Source organism: Salvelinus sp. IW2-2015, linkage group LG18 (assembly GCF_002910315.2).
Source record: "Salvelinus sp. IW2-2015 linkage group LG18, ASM291031v2, whole genome shotgun sequence".
Taxonomy (NCBI): domain Eukaryota; kingdom Metazoa; phylum Chordata; class Actinopteri; order Salmoniformes; family Salmonidae; genus Salvelinus; species Salvelinus sp. IW2-2015.
In genome coordinates, this window is record NC_036858.1 from 20,687,006 (window position 1) to 20,702,809 (window position 15,804).

Sequence of the window (15,804 nt, forward strand, 5' to 3'; positions counted from 1 at the left end):
AGGGACATAAAAGGCCATATATTTGTAGAACGAGCTAGAAGCAGATATAGGAAAATATGGTATGAAAAATAAATAGCACACACCTTTTAATCACAACATAAATGCTGTATTCACACCAATCTCTTCACTTGAAAAGTTCACTCCTCGCGAGTGTGTGTATTTCCACTAAACAGGATGAGACGGGGTAATGCAGTTACTACAAATATTGCTAAACAAAACATCATAAGACATGATAACTTTATCTGAGTGTGTACCGCACATACCTTGAGGGCATTAGCAGTGAATTCTATCATTTGGCCAAATTTTGTGTTTCTATCAATCCCATAGGAAATGGACAAAGAGAGCCTTGAGATGAAGGAAGGAGAATACAATGTTTATTTAAATATGACTTTAGACTCCTGTAGAAGCCCAGCAAAAAAAAGTATGTCATAGCGACATTAGGCGACATTCCCATAAATTCCCTTTTAGGGTTTCAGTGAGACCTTATCCACTTGACCTTCTGAGAACGTTCTATGGACTTTAAAACATTACGTTATCATTGGGACCATAAAGGGATGTTCAGTAAAGATCCCTGTTTGGTCACAGTATAACGTTCTAAAAAAGGTTATTTTGGTGACGACTAGGGAACTTTACAAATAGGTTTCTATTTGTTTCTGAAAGGACGTTATCCTTGGGGCGTTCAATGTCAATGATCGCAAGGAGACGTTTCAGGCAGGTCCTGGCCTTTCAACAATAATTAGTCGTTAGGAATTTCCCAGAATGTCACAAAATGAAGAAAAGGATGTTGTGGGGCATTGTAACGGTAGTCCTCCTCCTCTTCAACCGAAGAGGAGGAGTATGATTGAACCAAGGCGCAGCGGGTTGTGATGACATATTTATTTACAAAAAGACGAAAACACGAACTTGACTATAAACTAACAAAACAACAAAACGGAGTAGACAAACTGGACATGCGAACTTACATAAAACGCAGAACTCAGAACAGGAAAATGACTACAACACAAAGACCGAACTTACAAACAAACCGAACAGTCCCGTATGGTGCGACAAACACTGACACACAGGAGACAACCACCCACAACGAACACTGTGAAACAAAAACCTACCTAAATATGACTCTCAATTAGAGGAACGCCAAACACCTGCTTCTAATTGAGAGCCATACCAGGGCAATTCTTCCTCCTTTTGTTCTGGGGATGTCCCCAAGGACGATTTTAGGACATTCTTAAAACGTTCTGTCATGGTCCCCTGTTTTTTTTGGTCTAATACCTGGTTTGTTCCGGAGACGTCCCCAAKGATGGTTAAAGGATGCTCTTAGAATGTACTGTCATGGTTCCCTGTAGGTTTTTGTCTAGTTCARGGCTTGTTCTGATGTTTTTAGTATGTTCCCAAGACATGCATTTTTTCCTGTCATTAGGACGTTGTTTGATGGTCCCAAAGGAATGTTCTCTGGGGGACCTTTGTCTAGATCCCTGTAAGGTACAGTACCAGTACGTCACTGAGGACCATGTCAGGACTTAGTTTTTTTACATTCTCAGGACATACATTTTACTAATCATTATGACTTTGTGTGATGGTCCSAAGGGAACGTTCTCTGGGGGACCTTTGTCTAGTTCCCTCTAAGTTACCAGGACATTGTTGAGGACAATATAAGGATATCTTCAAGACATCCTCAGGACATTTGTTTTATAAGTAAAGTAATGAAATTGGAAGAAGGGGGTTTGAGCTAAGTGGGACACTGTTCAGCTAAAATATGTAAATGACAATAAGATGACATATAACATGATCACTTTTACAGTACTTACATTTCAATATGACCCCTTTTGAGATTTGAACTCACAACCTTCTGGATTTTGTAACGGCAGAATTTCCTCCTTCTTTGTCTAAGAAGGGAGGTGTAGGGATGGAAACCAAGACGTGCAGAGTGGCAAAGTGTCCATACATTCTATTATAAAAATTAATCTGAAACACTACAATGACAAAATTATAACAATAGAAATCCAAACCGAAAACAATGTCCCGTGTGGCACGAATACTAACACGAAAGAACAAACACCCACGTGAACCCCGGCTGCCTAAGTAATGATCTCAATCAGGGACAACGATTGACAGCTGCCTCGATTGAGAATCATACCAGGCGAAACGCACAAAAACCCCCAACAAGAAAACAACACATAGACAACCACCCAACTCACGCCCCTGACCATACTAAAATAAATACAAAACAAGAGAAAACAGGTCAGGAACGTGAACGATTTGGAAATATACTGATCTTTCTGCTGCACCACAAGATTGTAGCATTCTCAGAAATCCCTATACATTATTGCCTATAACACATCTCTGCACTTAGCAAAAGAGTGCCATTGGCACTGGTATTTCAGTTATCAGTTAATCTGATTATTCTCTAATCGATTTGATTGACTTTTCCTGCAATTTGTGGCTTTTCTGTATAGTTGTCTAATGTTAGTGGGGCATATTACTCTGTTTTAATGTAACTCCTGAATCACTATGATAAATAAAATCGTTTTTTTGAGTGTATTTTTAACAAAGCTTCATTTACTTAGAAGTGCAAACTGTAGCAATACAGGTGGAATCAGGCATTGACACAGACATGGTGGCATAGCAGGACAATCGGAATGCGGTGAACCAAGAGGTTGTGAGTTCAAATCCCAGGTGAGGACATGTTGAATAATACTTACTGTAAAAATGAAGTACAATGCATTCATGTATGTCAAAGTGTGTAAAATATGTTGAAAACACTGTATGTTAAAAGCACTGTTTGTGTGTAGGTTACCAACAGACAAAGAGCTGTGAATAGATCAGTAGTTCACCAAACAGGGGCTTGATGGGCTCGGCAACAGTAACTAGGGGTGATGTGTAATGAAATGAGAGTGTGAATCCCCAGGTAGGTGGGTATAATGTTTTTTTTTGGGGGGGGGGACTATCAGGCGACGACGTCCTGATGACTAATACACTGAATGTCCTGAGAACGTCCTAAGATCATCCTACATTTACATTTAAGTCATTTAGCTGACGCTCTTATCCAGAGCGACTTACAAATTGGAAAGTTCATACATATTCATCCTGGTCCCCCCGTGGGGAATGAACCCACAACCCTGGCGTTGCAAGCGCCATGCTCTACCAACTGAGCCACACGGGACCACATCCTAACCTGAGGAATGATCTGACATCCCAGGAACATGGAGGGAACTAGACAAAAGTCTCCGAGAGAACATTCCTTTGTGACCATCACACAATGTCCCYATGACAGGAAAAAATGATATCTTGAGAATGTCCTAAAAACGTATTTAGGGACATCCCCGGGAACAAGCCGGGAACTAGACAAAACCTACACAGGACCATGACACAATGTCTACAGTACATCCTAAAATTGTCCTTGGGGACGGCCCCGGAACAAACAGGGAACTAGACAAAATCTCCACAGGACCATGACACAATTTCCTGACAACTTTCGGTAACCATTTCCTGACTTTCTGTGGACGTCCTAATGACATTTTTTTTTTGCAGGGAGTACAGATTGCTTCTACAGTTCAATAGGATGTTTTATTTAGTAAGTAATAGGGATGTTATTACAATACAATCTCGTATTACTGTTATTGTAATGATGAACATATGTTGTAAGTGAGACAGACCTTAGAATTGCTTTTGAAGATTGGCTTGTCAATGGTGCAGTCACTTTGTCCCCACATTACATTTCCCACACTGTCTGATGAGTTACACTCCACTCTTCCCTGGAGAGCAATGATAGGACAATGACAATTTATGTCAACTTCAGGCAATAGTTCACTGAAATTACCAATGAAACACTGGAAATGTACATACTGGACCTACAGAAATGACTAAACTATCACTTAAACAATATAAATCCTTCCTGCCCCTCAAACACTGAGTCTATAGCTACTCACTCCCTCTCCTTCCTTGTATGTACTCTTACCTGGAGTATTGTGAACTTCCTGAATGAAAGTCCTGCAGGGTATGTGAGAATAACGTGGCTGTTGTAAGAGTTCTCTTCCCTGCTCTCGACTGACACTGTCACATTTATCACCTCATCTATGCCAACCCTCACCTCTGAAGACCTGAGAGAAGTGAGACAGAGAGAGCAAAAGTTATAAAAAGAAATGATTCTCATTGTCATTACATCATGCTTGTTTGCCTCAACCTTTGACTATCATTGACATCATCATCCTATCCATCTTCATCATCATTTTCATCTTCATCCATTTTACTCGTCAGCTGCTGCAACGCTCTAATCAACATTCTAATCATCATACTTCTTTAATCAAATGTTTAATCTTACCTAGTAGAAAAACAGAAAGGCTCTGAGTCAATGCTAGTGATCTTACCTAGTGAAATTAAAATCCACTTTCAGGTTGTCAATGCAGTTGTTATCAGCGCCACAGTTGATCTCAAAACCTAACTGTGGGATGAAGAAAGATGTTCACTAAGTTCACTTAACACGTTACCTTCTTCACAGTGACTAAGATATAGATTTATCTTTACCCCCCCCTCCACACACACACACACACACACACACACACACNNNCACACACACACACACACACACACACACACACACACACACACAAAGGCCTTTTTCAGGGGATTTCAAATCAACTTTGACACAGCTTTTATTGTCAAAAGTTAAGAGAAGAAACATACAGGATGATATGTTGTAGTCGGAGACTGCGGGGAAAGGATAGGGCTGAGGCCACCAGGAGATGTTGGCAACCCTTCAAATGTGAAGTCAAGTTCATTGGACAGTTCATTGAGGGAGTCCTCTGGGCAAGCCTATAAAAAATAGAATCTTCAGAGACATTTTTCATCATTCAAACTCCTCTAAAAAGAGGTTTACTGTGATATTGTTAACATTGACATGTCAAGGCTCTATGGCTGTATCCGTTAGAGTGTATAGTAATGACAGAGGGGAGAAACCAATGAGCATACACTTTTGACGTTGTCGACGTGACAGCCATAAAGCCCAGACTTAAAAGCTGATACAATTTGATGTGTACTCCACATAATAGGTGCAGTATGTCATTCCAAAGTTTCAGCTGCTATTCTCTCATTGGATCCCGAAAAATACTTTTGACTGCTTAGAGCACTAAGACTCTAAGCCTGAAAAACGCACATCATTCAACTTTTATGGTGACAATTGTTTGCTGTATACTTTGGAAGAATTGGAATTAAGACAAGGCAGTTGGTGAACTTCATGAAATATCTCTGGCAGAATGTTTTAAACGTCTACAGTGACTTTTGCTGTGTCTGACAGTTTCTGGAAGAAAAAAACTATTGCAAACATATCATTTGAATTKAATAATGTTTGGCATGAACTTTTCCCCCAACCTAAATATGCTACACTGCCCGTGAATTTTGAAACATTGTCTAGTCTACTCCAAAACATTTTTTAACTGTAGACTGGTAGACTACACACTTAAAATCAAAATTCTACTGCATTTTATAAACCATGCTCCCTTTTCAGATGCATAGAACAAAATACTTGAAATAATAGCCTATCTAATAGGCCCAATTAAATGAGAGAAGTGCTTGGTAATTTGTTGTAGGCTAAAGCTTCTTCGGCATATGCACCTATCATGGACAGAAAAGGTGGCCAGGAATTTATTCTGCAATGGTTATGAAACTATATATTATGTTTTATGTTTATAAATTAAATATAGTTTACTTGAGACATTTGAAATTACAGTAGACTATTCAGACGTATACACAGTAGCCTAAAAGAAATGGAAATGGAAAAGGTGAACCGTCTGTTCTGCCATTAAACTGTGCTCTGGATAGTTTCTCGTTACTACTGTAAAGTGGGTCCAATTCAATGAGAGATGGGACGTTGTAGGCCTATAGGCTACTTTGCGAGTATGAAACCATAACCGTCAGAAAAGGAACAATTSTGTTTCCTAGTTTTCCCGGTTCTGACTATTCTGCCTGCTCTGACTCCAAGCCTGCCTGCCGTCCTGTACCTGCCTGACTCTGACCTGATTACGAASATCTGCCTGCRCTGACTCCGAACCTGCCTGCCGTCCTTTACCTGCCTGACTCTGACCTGATCACGAACCCTTGTCTGTCCTCGACCTGCCCTTTGCCTGTCCTTTGCCTGCCCCGTGTTTACAATAAATAATCTGAGAACTGTACTATCCGCCTCCTGTGTCTGCATCTGGGTCATATCRTGAGTCGTGGTAGTCACCAAGTGCCTTCAGAAAGTATTCACACCATTTGACTTTATCCACATTTTGTTGTTACAACCTGAATTTTAATTGAATTCAATTTAGATTTGTTTTGTCACTGGCCTGGCCAAAAAATAAAAGTGGAGTTATGTTTTTCAATTATTATTTTTTTTACAAATTCCTAAAAAATGAAAAGCTGAAATGTCTTGAGTCAATAAGTAAAAAAAAAAAAGAACTTGTTATGTCAAGCCTAAATAAGTTCAGGAGTAAAATGTGCATAACAAGTCACATAATAAGTTGCATGGACGCACTCTCTGTACCCCACACATAAAATGATCTGTAAGGTCCCTCAGTCGAGCAGTGAATTTCAAGCACAGATTCAACCACAAAGACCAGGGAGCTTTTCCAATGCCTCACAAAGAAGGGCTCCTATTGCTAGATGAATAAAAAAAGCAGACATTGAATATCCCTTTAAAAATTGTGAAGTTATTAATTACATTCTGGATGGTGTATCAATCCACCTAGTCACTAAAAAGATTCAGGCGTCCTTCCTAACTTAGTTACCGTAGAGGAAGGAAACCACTCAGGGATTTCACCATGAGGCCAATGGTGACTTTTAAACAGTTAAGGAGTTTAATGACTGTGATAGGAGAAAACTAAGGATGAGTCAACAACATTGTAGTTACTCTCCTCATGGCCCACTAGATATCATCAGAATGAGATAAAATAGATAATCTGTAGATTTTCCTGCCTATGCATTTATTTCTGATTGGGAGCCAAGCTCAAATAATGACAAATTAAAAATACTTTACTGACTAAGTTCACTCACCTGAATGCCAGATTCGAGTTTTTGSTATACCAAGTTTATGAACGCTGTGTCGTTGGGCATGAGGTTATACTAATACTGGCCATTTGCGTCATTGATAACTTTTTGGCAAAACCAAATGGAGGGCTAAGTTTCAAACCTACCTCAATAYAGAAMGWWTGAGAGAAGCATMSCTCTTGAAGTCTTAATGRAATAGTTTTCGTTTCCTCCCGTATCTTTGGACGGATATAAGCACGATAGTTTGGAGCTTGYCGGGTCACATCCAGAGTTAAAGTATAGTTAATCTTTGCTTGAAGATCTGGAGCAAAAGAGATTGCATTTAATGAAAAGGATAAGCTACTCGCATGCAAATGTACAGTGCCTTCGGAAAGTATTCAGACCACTTGACTTTTGCCACATTTTTTTTACATTACAGCCTTATTCTAAAATTGATRAAATAAAACATGTTCCTCAGCAATCTACAAACAATACCCCATAATGACAAAGAAAAAACWGGTTTTTAGAATGTTTAGCAAATGTATTAAAAATAAAAAACAGAAATACCATATTTACATAAGTATTCAGACCCTTTGCTATGAGACTTGAAATTGAGCTCAGGTGCATTKTGTTTCCATTGATCATCCTTGAGATATTTCTACAACTTGATTGGAGTCCACCTGTGGTAAATAAAATTGATTGGACATGATTTAGAAAGAAACACACCTGTCTATATAAGGTCCCACAGTTTACTGTGCATGTCAGAGCAAAAACCAAGCCATGAGGTCGAAGGAATTGTCCGTAGAGCGCCGAGACAGGATTGTGTTGAGGCACAGATCAGGGGGAAGGGTACAAAAAAATGTCTGCAGCATTGAAGGTCCCCAAGAACACAGTGGCCTCCATCATTCTTAAATGGAAGAAGTTTGAAACCACCAAGACTCTTCCTAGAACTGGCCGCCCAGCCAAACGAGCAATTGGGGGAGAAGGGGGTGACAAAGAACCCGATGGTCACTCTGACAGAGCTCTGGAGTTCCTCTGTGGAGATGGGAGAACCTTCCAGAAGGATAACCATCTTTGCAGCACTCTTCCCATCAGGCCTTTAAGGTAGAGTGGCCAGACGGAAGCCATTCCTCAGTAAAAGCCACATGACAGCCGGCTTGGAGTTAACCCCAAAAGGACCTAAAGACTTTCAGACCATGAGAAACAAAACTCTCTGGTCTGATGAAACCAAGATAGAACTCATTGGCCTAAATGCCAAATGTCATGTCTGGAGGAAACCTAGCACCGTCCCTACGGTGAAGCATGGTGGTGGCAGCATCATGCTGTGGGGATGTTTTTCAGTGGCAGGGACTGAGAGACTAAACAGGATCGAGGGAAGATGAACGGAGCAAAGTACAGAGAGCCCTTGATGAAAACCTGCTCCAGAGCGCTCAGGACCTCAGACTGGGACGAAGGTTCACCTTCCAACAAGAAAACGACCCTAAGTACACAGCCAAGACAACGCAGGAGTGGCTTCGGGACAAGTCTCTGAATGTCCTTGAGTGCCCAGCCAGAGCCTGGACTTGAACCCGATCGAGCATCTCTGGAGAGACCTGAAAATAGCTGTGCAGCAATGCTCCCCATCAAACCTGACAGAGCTTTATGATCTGCAGAGAAGAATGGGAGAAACTCTCCAAATACAGGTGTACCAAGCTTGTTGTGTCATACCCAAGAAGACTCGAGGGTGTAATCGTCGCCAAAAGTGCTTCAACAAAGAACTGAGTAAAGGGTCTGAATACTTATGTAGATGTGATATTTCAGTTTAAATTTTAATACATTTGCAAGCATTTCTAAAACCCTGTTTTTGCTTTGTCATTGTGGGGCATTGTGTATAGATTGATGAGGAAAAAAACATATTATTAATAAATTTTAGAATAAGGCTACAATGTTACAAAATGTTGAAAAAGTCAAGTATTCCGAATGCACTGTAGATAAGAACAATGTTGAGGTCAGAAACCTTTTGTGTCTGTTGTTTGTCTGGTCATGGTGAAACAGACTTTAGCATGTTGCTCAGGGGTGTACTGCAGTCCGACTGGATGGTGGGATTTTGGCTGGGTTGAAGGAAACTTGTGCCGTCAATGTTACTATAGGCCTGGACCTGGAAGAAAGAAAACATAAAGTATCAGTTCGATGCTCAAAGTATACGTACATTCCACAATGAAGGGTGAGTTTGGCCTCTAAAGCCTAATTTCCATTGACACCTTAATTAGGGTGTCAATTCGAGCTGGCTCGATTTTCAAATTTGAGCTGGTTCAGGGAGTCCCGCTAACACAGCCAGATTCACCGCTGGTGCTGGGCTGGATTAGGTTCAGGCTGGTGACGCCATTACAATGCAACCACCAGCTACGCTGATCACTCACTCAATGCTGATACATTTGGCTTGGATTTGTTGCTGCTAGCTAGCTGAGCTACTGCAATAAGTCAGACATGACAGTCCACTTAAGTATGATATGTTACATTCTTATGGTATTTGTTAATTTGTGGATTCCCATCATCCATTTCATTTTGGATTTTACAAATTACCATTCATGTGATATGTTACGTACAAAGTGTTACAAGTTTGCCAAACGTTCAATAGTTCCGAATTTGCAAAATGTATGAAATGTTACAATTCCAATTTTTTTGTTGATAATGTTAAATAGTGGCTAACATTAGCTGGGTTCGGGAAGTTTAGGATAGGTTAAAGGTGAGGTTAAGGTTAGGGTAGCTAAAGGGTTAGGGTTTAGTAAAAGGGTTAAGGTTAAGGTTAGCTAACATGCTAAGTAGTTGCAAAGTTGCTACCTTTGGGTTGCTACACATTTGCGTAATAAGCCCACCCTCCTTGCATTTTTGCCTTCAGCAACTTCTGTCTCTCTGCAACGATTCCAAATGTAAGATATCATACTAATTTGAGTGTCCTGGATTTACATTCACTATGACACCAGGCCTGCTGAACAATAATCTTTTGTTAGAACAGTGTTGTTTTTGGTTAGCAGCTAGCTAATGTTAGCTTGAAATGACCCTGCAAAAAAAAATGAGTCATCAATGAGTCATGTCGTGGTCCTGTGGAGGTTTTGACTAGTTCCCAGCTTGTTCCGGGGACGTCCCCTTTGATGATTTGAGGACGTTGTGTCTTGTCTTGTGTAGGTTTTTGTCTAGTTCCTGGTTTATTCGGGGGACATCCCGAAGGATGTTTTTAAGACCCTCTTAGAATGTTTTGTCATGGTTCCCTGGAAGTTTTTGTCTAGTACCCAGCTTGTTCATTGGACGTCACCAAGGACGTTTATAGGGCCTTCTTAGAACTTTCTGTCATGGTCCCCTGGAGGTTTTTGTTTAGTTCCCAGCTTGTTCTGGGGACATCCTTAGAGACATTTTTAGGACATTCCCAATATGTAATTTTTTCCTTTCATCGGGATGTAATGCAATGTTCACAAGGAACGTTTTCTGGGAGACTTTTGTCTAGTTCCTTCTATGTTCCTGGGACATCATTGAGAACCAGGTCAGAATGAATTTAGAACAAATGTTTTTAGGCCAATTGCAACCAACATTGAGCACCATCCCAACACGAGGTGATCTCTCGGTAAACCATCAATATGTGCTAAGATCACCCGCACAGCTGATCTCAATTGCAACCACTATTGGCCAACATATTACCTCTCCCTAAAGCTGATTATTGTTTGTTTTTTGGGATCCCCATTAGCTTTTCCAGAAGCAGCAGCTACTCTTTCTGGAGTCCACAAAAAACATGACAAGTAACAAAACACTGATACACTAATAGACAAGGACAGTCACACAAATTTAGAATGCAACAAAAAAATATATACAAACAATACAACAACAAAAATATTGTGTGTTAGAGTGTTTGTGTGTGTGTGTCCTCACAGTCCCCGCCGTTCCATGAGATGTTGTTTTTTAATTTTATTTTTTAATTTTATTTGTATTTTTTATAAACTTTACCCCCTTTTCTCCCTAATTTTCGTGGTATCCAATCGCTAGTAATTACTATCTTGTCTCATCGCTACAACTCCCGTACGGGCTCGGGAGAGACGAAGGTCGAAAGTCATGCGTCCTCCGAAGCACAACCCAACCAAGCCGCACTGCTTCTTAACACAGCGCGCCTCCAACCCGGAAGCCAGCCGCACCAATGTGTCGGAGGAAACACCGTGCACCCGCCCCCCTTGGTTAGCGCGCACTGTGCCCGGCCCGCCACACAGGAGTTCGCTGAGAGCGCGATGAGACAAGGATATCCCTACCGGCCAAAACCCTCCCTAACGGGAAGCAAACCAGGACGACGCGGTAGGCCAATTGTGCTGTCGCCCCACGGACCCCCCGCGTCGCGCCGGCTGCGACAGGCCCGAGGGGCGCGAACCCAGAGACTTGTGGCAAGCAGCGCGGCGATGCAATGCCCTTAGACCATCTTGCGCCACCGGGAGGCCCCTCATGAGATGTTGTTTAATAAATTTTCTAAAGGTAATTTGCTGTTTGCTTGAGTAATTGGAGATGGAAAGGAATTCCATTCGATCATGGCTCTGTATAATACTGTTTATTGACGTGAATTCGTTTTGGGCTTTTGACTGTGAAGAGACCCTTGGGGCATGTCTGTGGGTATGTATGGGCAGGGCTCAACATTCAGGGATGCCTGCTGTCCTGGCCACATCTGCCAAGCTTACAAAGCCAGTTAATCATTTTTCATATGGTCTGCTTGGGCCAGTACATTTAAACACTACAAACAGACAATAATAATTTATATTTGTATTTAATCCTTCATATCTTCCCACGTCTGATGCTTCAAACTTGTTATCAACCAGCATTCGGTTTCCAGGTGGAGTCAAGAATTTCAAAACCTTCCCTCCCATCTGAGTGAGCACCACCTCAGTACATCCTGATACTCGATCCAGATCCGTCTCAGGAAAAAAAATATACGTATATATATTGTAAAAATGCAATTTTGTGTTCAATAAATTGCTAAAAACCAGATTAATTCCCAAAGCTGTGTATTTATTCATCAGCGGAATATCAACTGTCCGGTGGCAAGAGCACGCAACTCCTCATACAGCTGATTGCTGCATGGAAAGAAATGTGTTCCAGTAAGTCCAGTCACTGTGCAACATTCCTAAATGCAATGCGGAAAAGACAACAGTTTTGATGACAATATTGAAAGAGCAGGATCCCAGATTTCCAGTACTGGTATTTATTTCTAACTCAACCCAATTGGCAGGTTTTACAATCTGCATGACAATAAAATGTGTCTGGCATGACAATAAAAAAAGAACTGCAGGAAGTGCGTCACGGCCATTCGAGTGCACAAACGGTAGGCCTATATTCACTGTAAAAAATCACATACTTTTTTTAGGCTCTAGTGCCATTGGGAGTTTTTTTTAGAGTTGATCTAGGTAATGACTAGCCCATTGAGGTAAACAATGCAGATGAGCAACCCCATTTCAGCCATGCATCAGGCTATAGGTGATAATGCTTATTGCTAAAATAGCCAACCTCCTGAAATGGACCATGTACAGGACCTAAATATATTACTTTCCTGAATTTTTTATTGGGCTCATTTCTGGAAGGGAATATTACATTTGAAACAGTTTTTTTAATCAATAATCATGGATTTTAGCTAGCCAGGTCATATTGATACATTGAAGGCATAGATACATCTTATTTAAATATATATATATATTAAATAGCTGGCTAGTAGCCTATGCCATGGTAAGCAAGGTAAGAATTTAGCTAGCAGCTTGCCTATTCATTGAGTTAACAAATGACAATGGTAACCGTTTAACTAACTAAAAGCTAAAACCTTGGCAAGCTGGTACTAGCACTAGCACTATGGGGTAATGGAAAGTAAATTAAAATCGTTCAGCAACTTTTGTAACTAGTTATCTCAGTTATGATTGTAGCTATCAGCAAGAACATTCTACAAATTCTAGTTAGCTAGCACATTAGTCCATTAGTGTTAGCTAAATTGGCAAATTCATAAGCAACAACAGCATCATTCATAAATTCTAGAGGCAATGGATAAACAATTCGAGCTGTGCCCATCAAGGCCAGCCCAACTTGGCTTGAATTTAATTGCCAATGGAAACAAGCTTGAAATATTATTGGAGATACCTGAGTAAGAGAACAGCCCCATTTGATCCACGGCCAAGTCTGGGAGAGAGTCCGAACTCAGTCCAGGGAAGTCTGACTGATGGACAGTCCAAAATACTTTAATCCAGGCTGTACACTGAGGCTGAAATTCTCTATCAAGAGATGGAAAGGAAGAGAAAAGACAAGTAGATATAAACAGATTTTTTACACCTTCAATTATCTCTGCCGTGTTTCTCTAGTGGATTTACACTTTAGTTTAAGAATGGAGACAATGTCTGTCTGTCTCTCTTTATGCTCATATCCACCACCCTCATTCAATGTCTATCTTTCTCCCACATACCTGAGATTTGATTTTGCTGATTCCACTTCTCGTCCCATGGAATATGTAGACACCTTCCTTGACCATCGTTCTCTAGAGGTGCTCCGACAGCTAAATCATTAAATCCCTCATATTCAGGTCAGGCAGTGGGGCAAGAGAAGTTCCAAACCTGCCCATCTGTCCTGCATCCCCCACAGTGTCATCTCAGCAACTAATTGACAGGCCACCCCAGACTGGGAGAAAAACAAGTCATCAGTAAAAATGATCAGGCTGAAACATGTTTTTATCAATTGTTTTGTCAGATTTGGTCAATTATGAGGTGAATCAAAAAAGATCTACCAATTACCCTGTCACTGATGGTACAGACATATACCCTGCCCTCTCTGTCTCTGTCTGTGAACATCGCTGATATGAGGACTAGGTCGCTATATGAGTCTTTATTCACATCCATCGCACAGACCTCTGCCCCAAAATAAGCGCCAATCTGAAAGAATGGAGAACCACAATTATGATTATTTCCCCGCCAGATAACAAATAACCTTTCTGACAGATCACACTAACACTTAATTTTTTATTCTCTCAATTAATTAAATCATGCACTGACATACATGCCCACATTATTGTGCATTTCCACTGTCAGGCTTTGTAGCAGTGTTTGGTCAAAAAGTCAAAACATCCCGGGCCATGAACCTACCCAGACTTGGGGCCAGACTGGGGAATAGTGGAAGATACATTAATAACATCTCGTGATAGGGCACTATTTTCACTCCGGATGAAAAGCATGCCCAAGTAAACTGCTTGCTACTCAGGCCCAGAAGCTAGGATATGCATAGTATTAGTAGATTTGGATAGAAAACAAACTGAAGTTTCTAAAACTGTTTGAATAATGTCTGTGAGTATAACAGAACTGATTTGCAGGCGAAACCCCGAGCACAATCCATCCAGGAATTTTTTTTTGAGGTCAATCTGTTTTTCATTAGGTTTCTATGGGAAGCCCTTTTTAATAGGAATCTGGTTGCAGTTCCTATGGCTTCCACTAGATGTCAACAGTCTGTAGAATTTGGTTGATGTTTTTCTTTGAGAAATGAAGTGTCACTCCAGATGGATTCTACTGTTTGGTGCGCGTGACCTGGAACGCGCTTCATGTTGTTCTTATCCGGTATTGAACACAGTATTTCCCGTCTTAAATTTCATCGATTATTTATGTTTTAGGTACCTAAAGTTGGATTAGGAAAGTTGTTTGAAATGTTTGGACCAAGTTTACAGGTAACTTATTAGTACTTTGTAGGCATGTTGGGCGAGTTGAAACCGTGTAATTCTGAATCAAACGTGCAAATAAATGACACATTTTGGGACATAAAGAAGGACATTATCGAAACAAAGGACCATTTGTGATGTTTCTGGACATTTTGGAGTGATAACAGAAGAAATCTTCATAGGTAAGGCATATATTATATTGCTATTTCTCTTTTGTCGCACACCTGCCTGGTTGAAATCTGATTATCAGTGTTTGTATGCGGGTGCTGTCCTCAGATAATCGCATGGTTTGCTTTCGCCGTAAAGCCTTTTTAAACTGACACCTTCGTTGGATTAACAAGAAGTTAAGCCTATTTTTGATGTATTATACATGTGATTTCATGAAAGTTAAATATTTATAGTAATTTAATTTGAATTTGGTGCTCTGCAATTTCACTGGATGTTGGCCAAAGGACGCTACCGTCCCATATCCATAAGAAGTTTAACAAAACAATGGTCAACAATTTTACTGAGTTACAGTTCATATATAAATTTAAATAAATTCATTAGGCCCTAATCTATGGATTTCACATGACTGGGACCCAGGCCCAACCACTTAGAACCAGGCCCAGCCAATCAGAATTAGTTTTTCCCACAAGAGAGGCTTTTTACAGACATACTCCTCAGCACCCCACCCTCCCCCCTCAGACAATCCCGCAGGTGAAGAAGATGTGGGTCCTGATCTGCGGTTGTGGTCCGTTGACGTACTGCCAAATTATCTTACATTATGGAGGCAGCTTATGTGAGAAATTAACATTCTATTCCTTGCCAACAGCTCTTGACATTCCTCAGTCAACATCCAATTTCACGCTCCTCAAAACTTGAGACACTCTTTGCATTGTGTTGGTACAAAAGGCCACTCATTTTAGAGTGGCCTTTTATTGTTCCCAGAACAAGGTTCACCTGTGTAATGTTCATGCATTTTCTATTGCCACCAACTGTCAGAGAAAATTTTTTTTTAGAGAGAAATCTGAGAGAAATAAGCTTTTTGTGGGTATGAACATTCTGGATATTTATTTCAGCTCATGAAACATGTGACCAAACATTATTTATTTTTCAGTATAATAATTTTGGGCTTTGGT

General features: G+C 40.6%; 1 protein-coding gene across 1 annotated transcript in view; it reads right to left on the bottom strand.

Annotated features, from left to right (window-relative positions):
- The window catches only part of LOC111977683 (integrin alpha-X), an 86,840-nt gene that overhangs the window by 43,347 nt on the left and 27,689 nt on the right, over window positions 1-15,804 (bottom strand). The window contains 8 exon segments of the mRNA XM_070448383.1: window positions 84-140; window positions 238-332; window positions 334-345; window positions 3,654-3,752; window positions 3,956-4,097; window positions 4,365-4,438; window positions 4,681-4,809; window positions 7,167-7,321. Coding sequence (XP_070304484.1) covers window positions 84-140; window positions 238-332; window positions 334-345; window positions 3,654-3,752; window positions 3,956-4,097; window positions 4,365-4,438; window positions 4,681-4,809; window positions 7,167-7,321 — 763 coding nt within the window.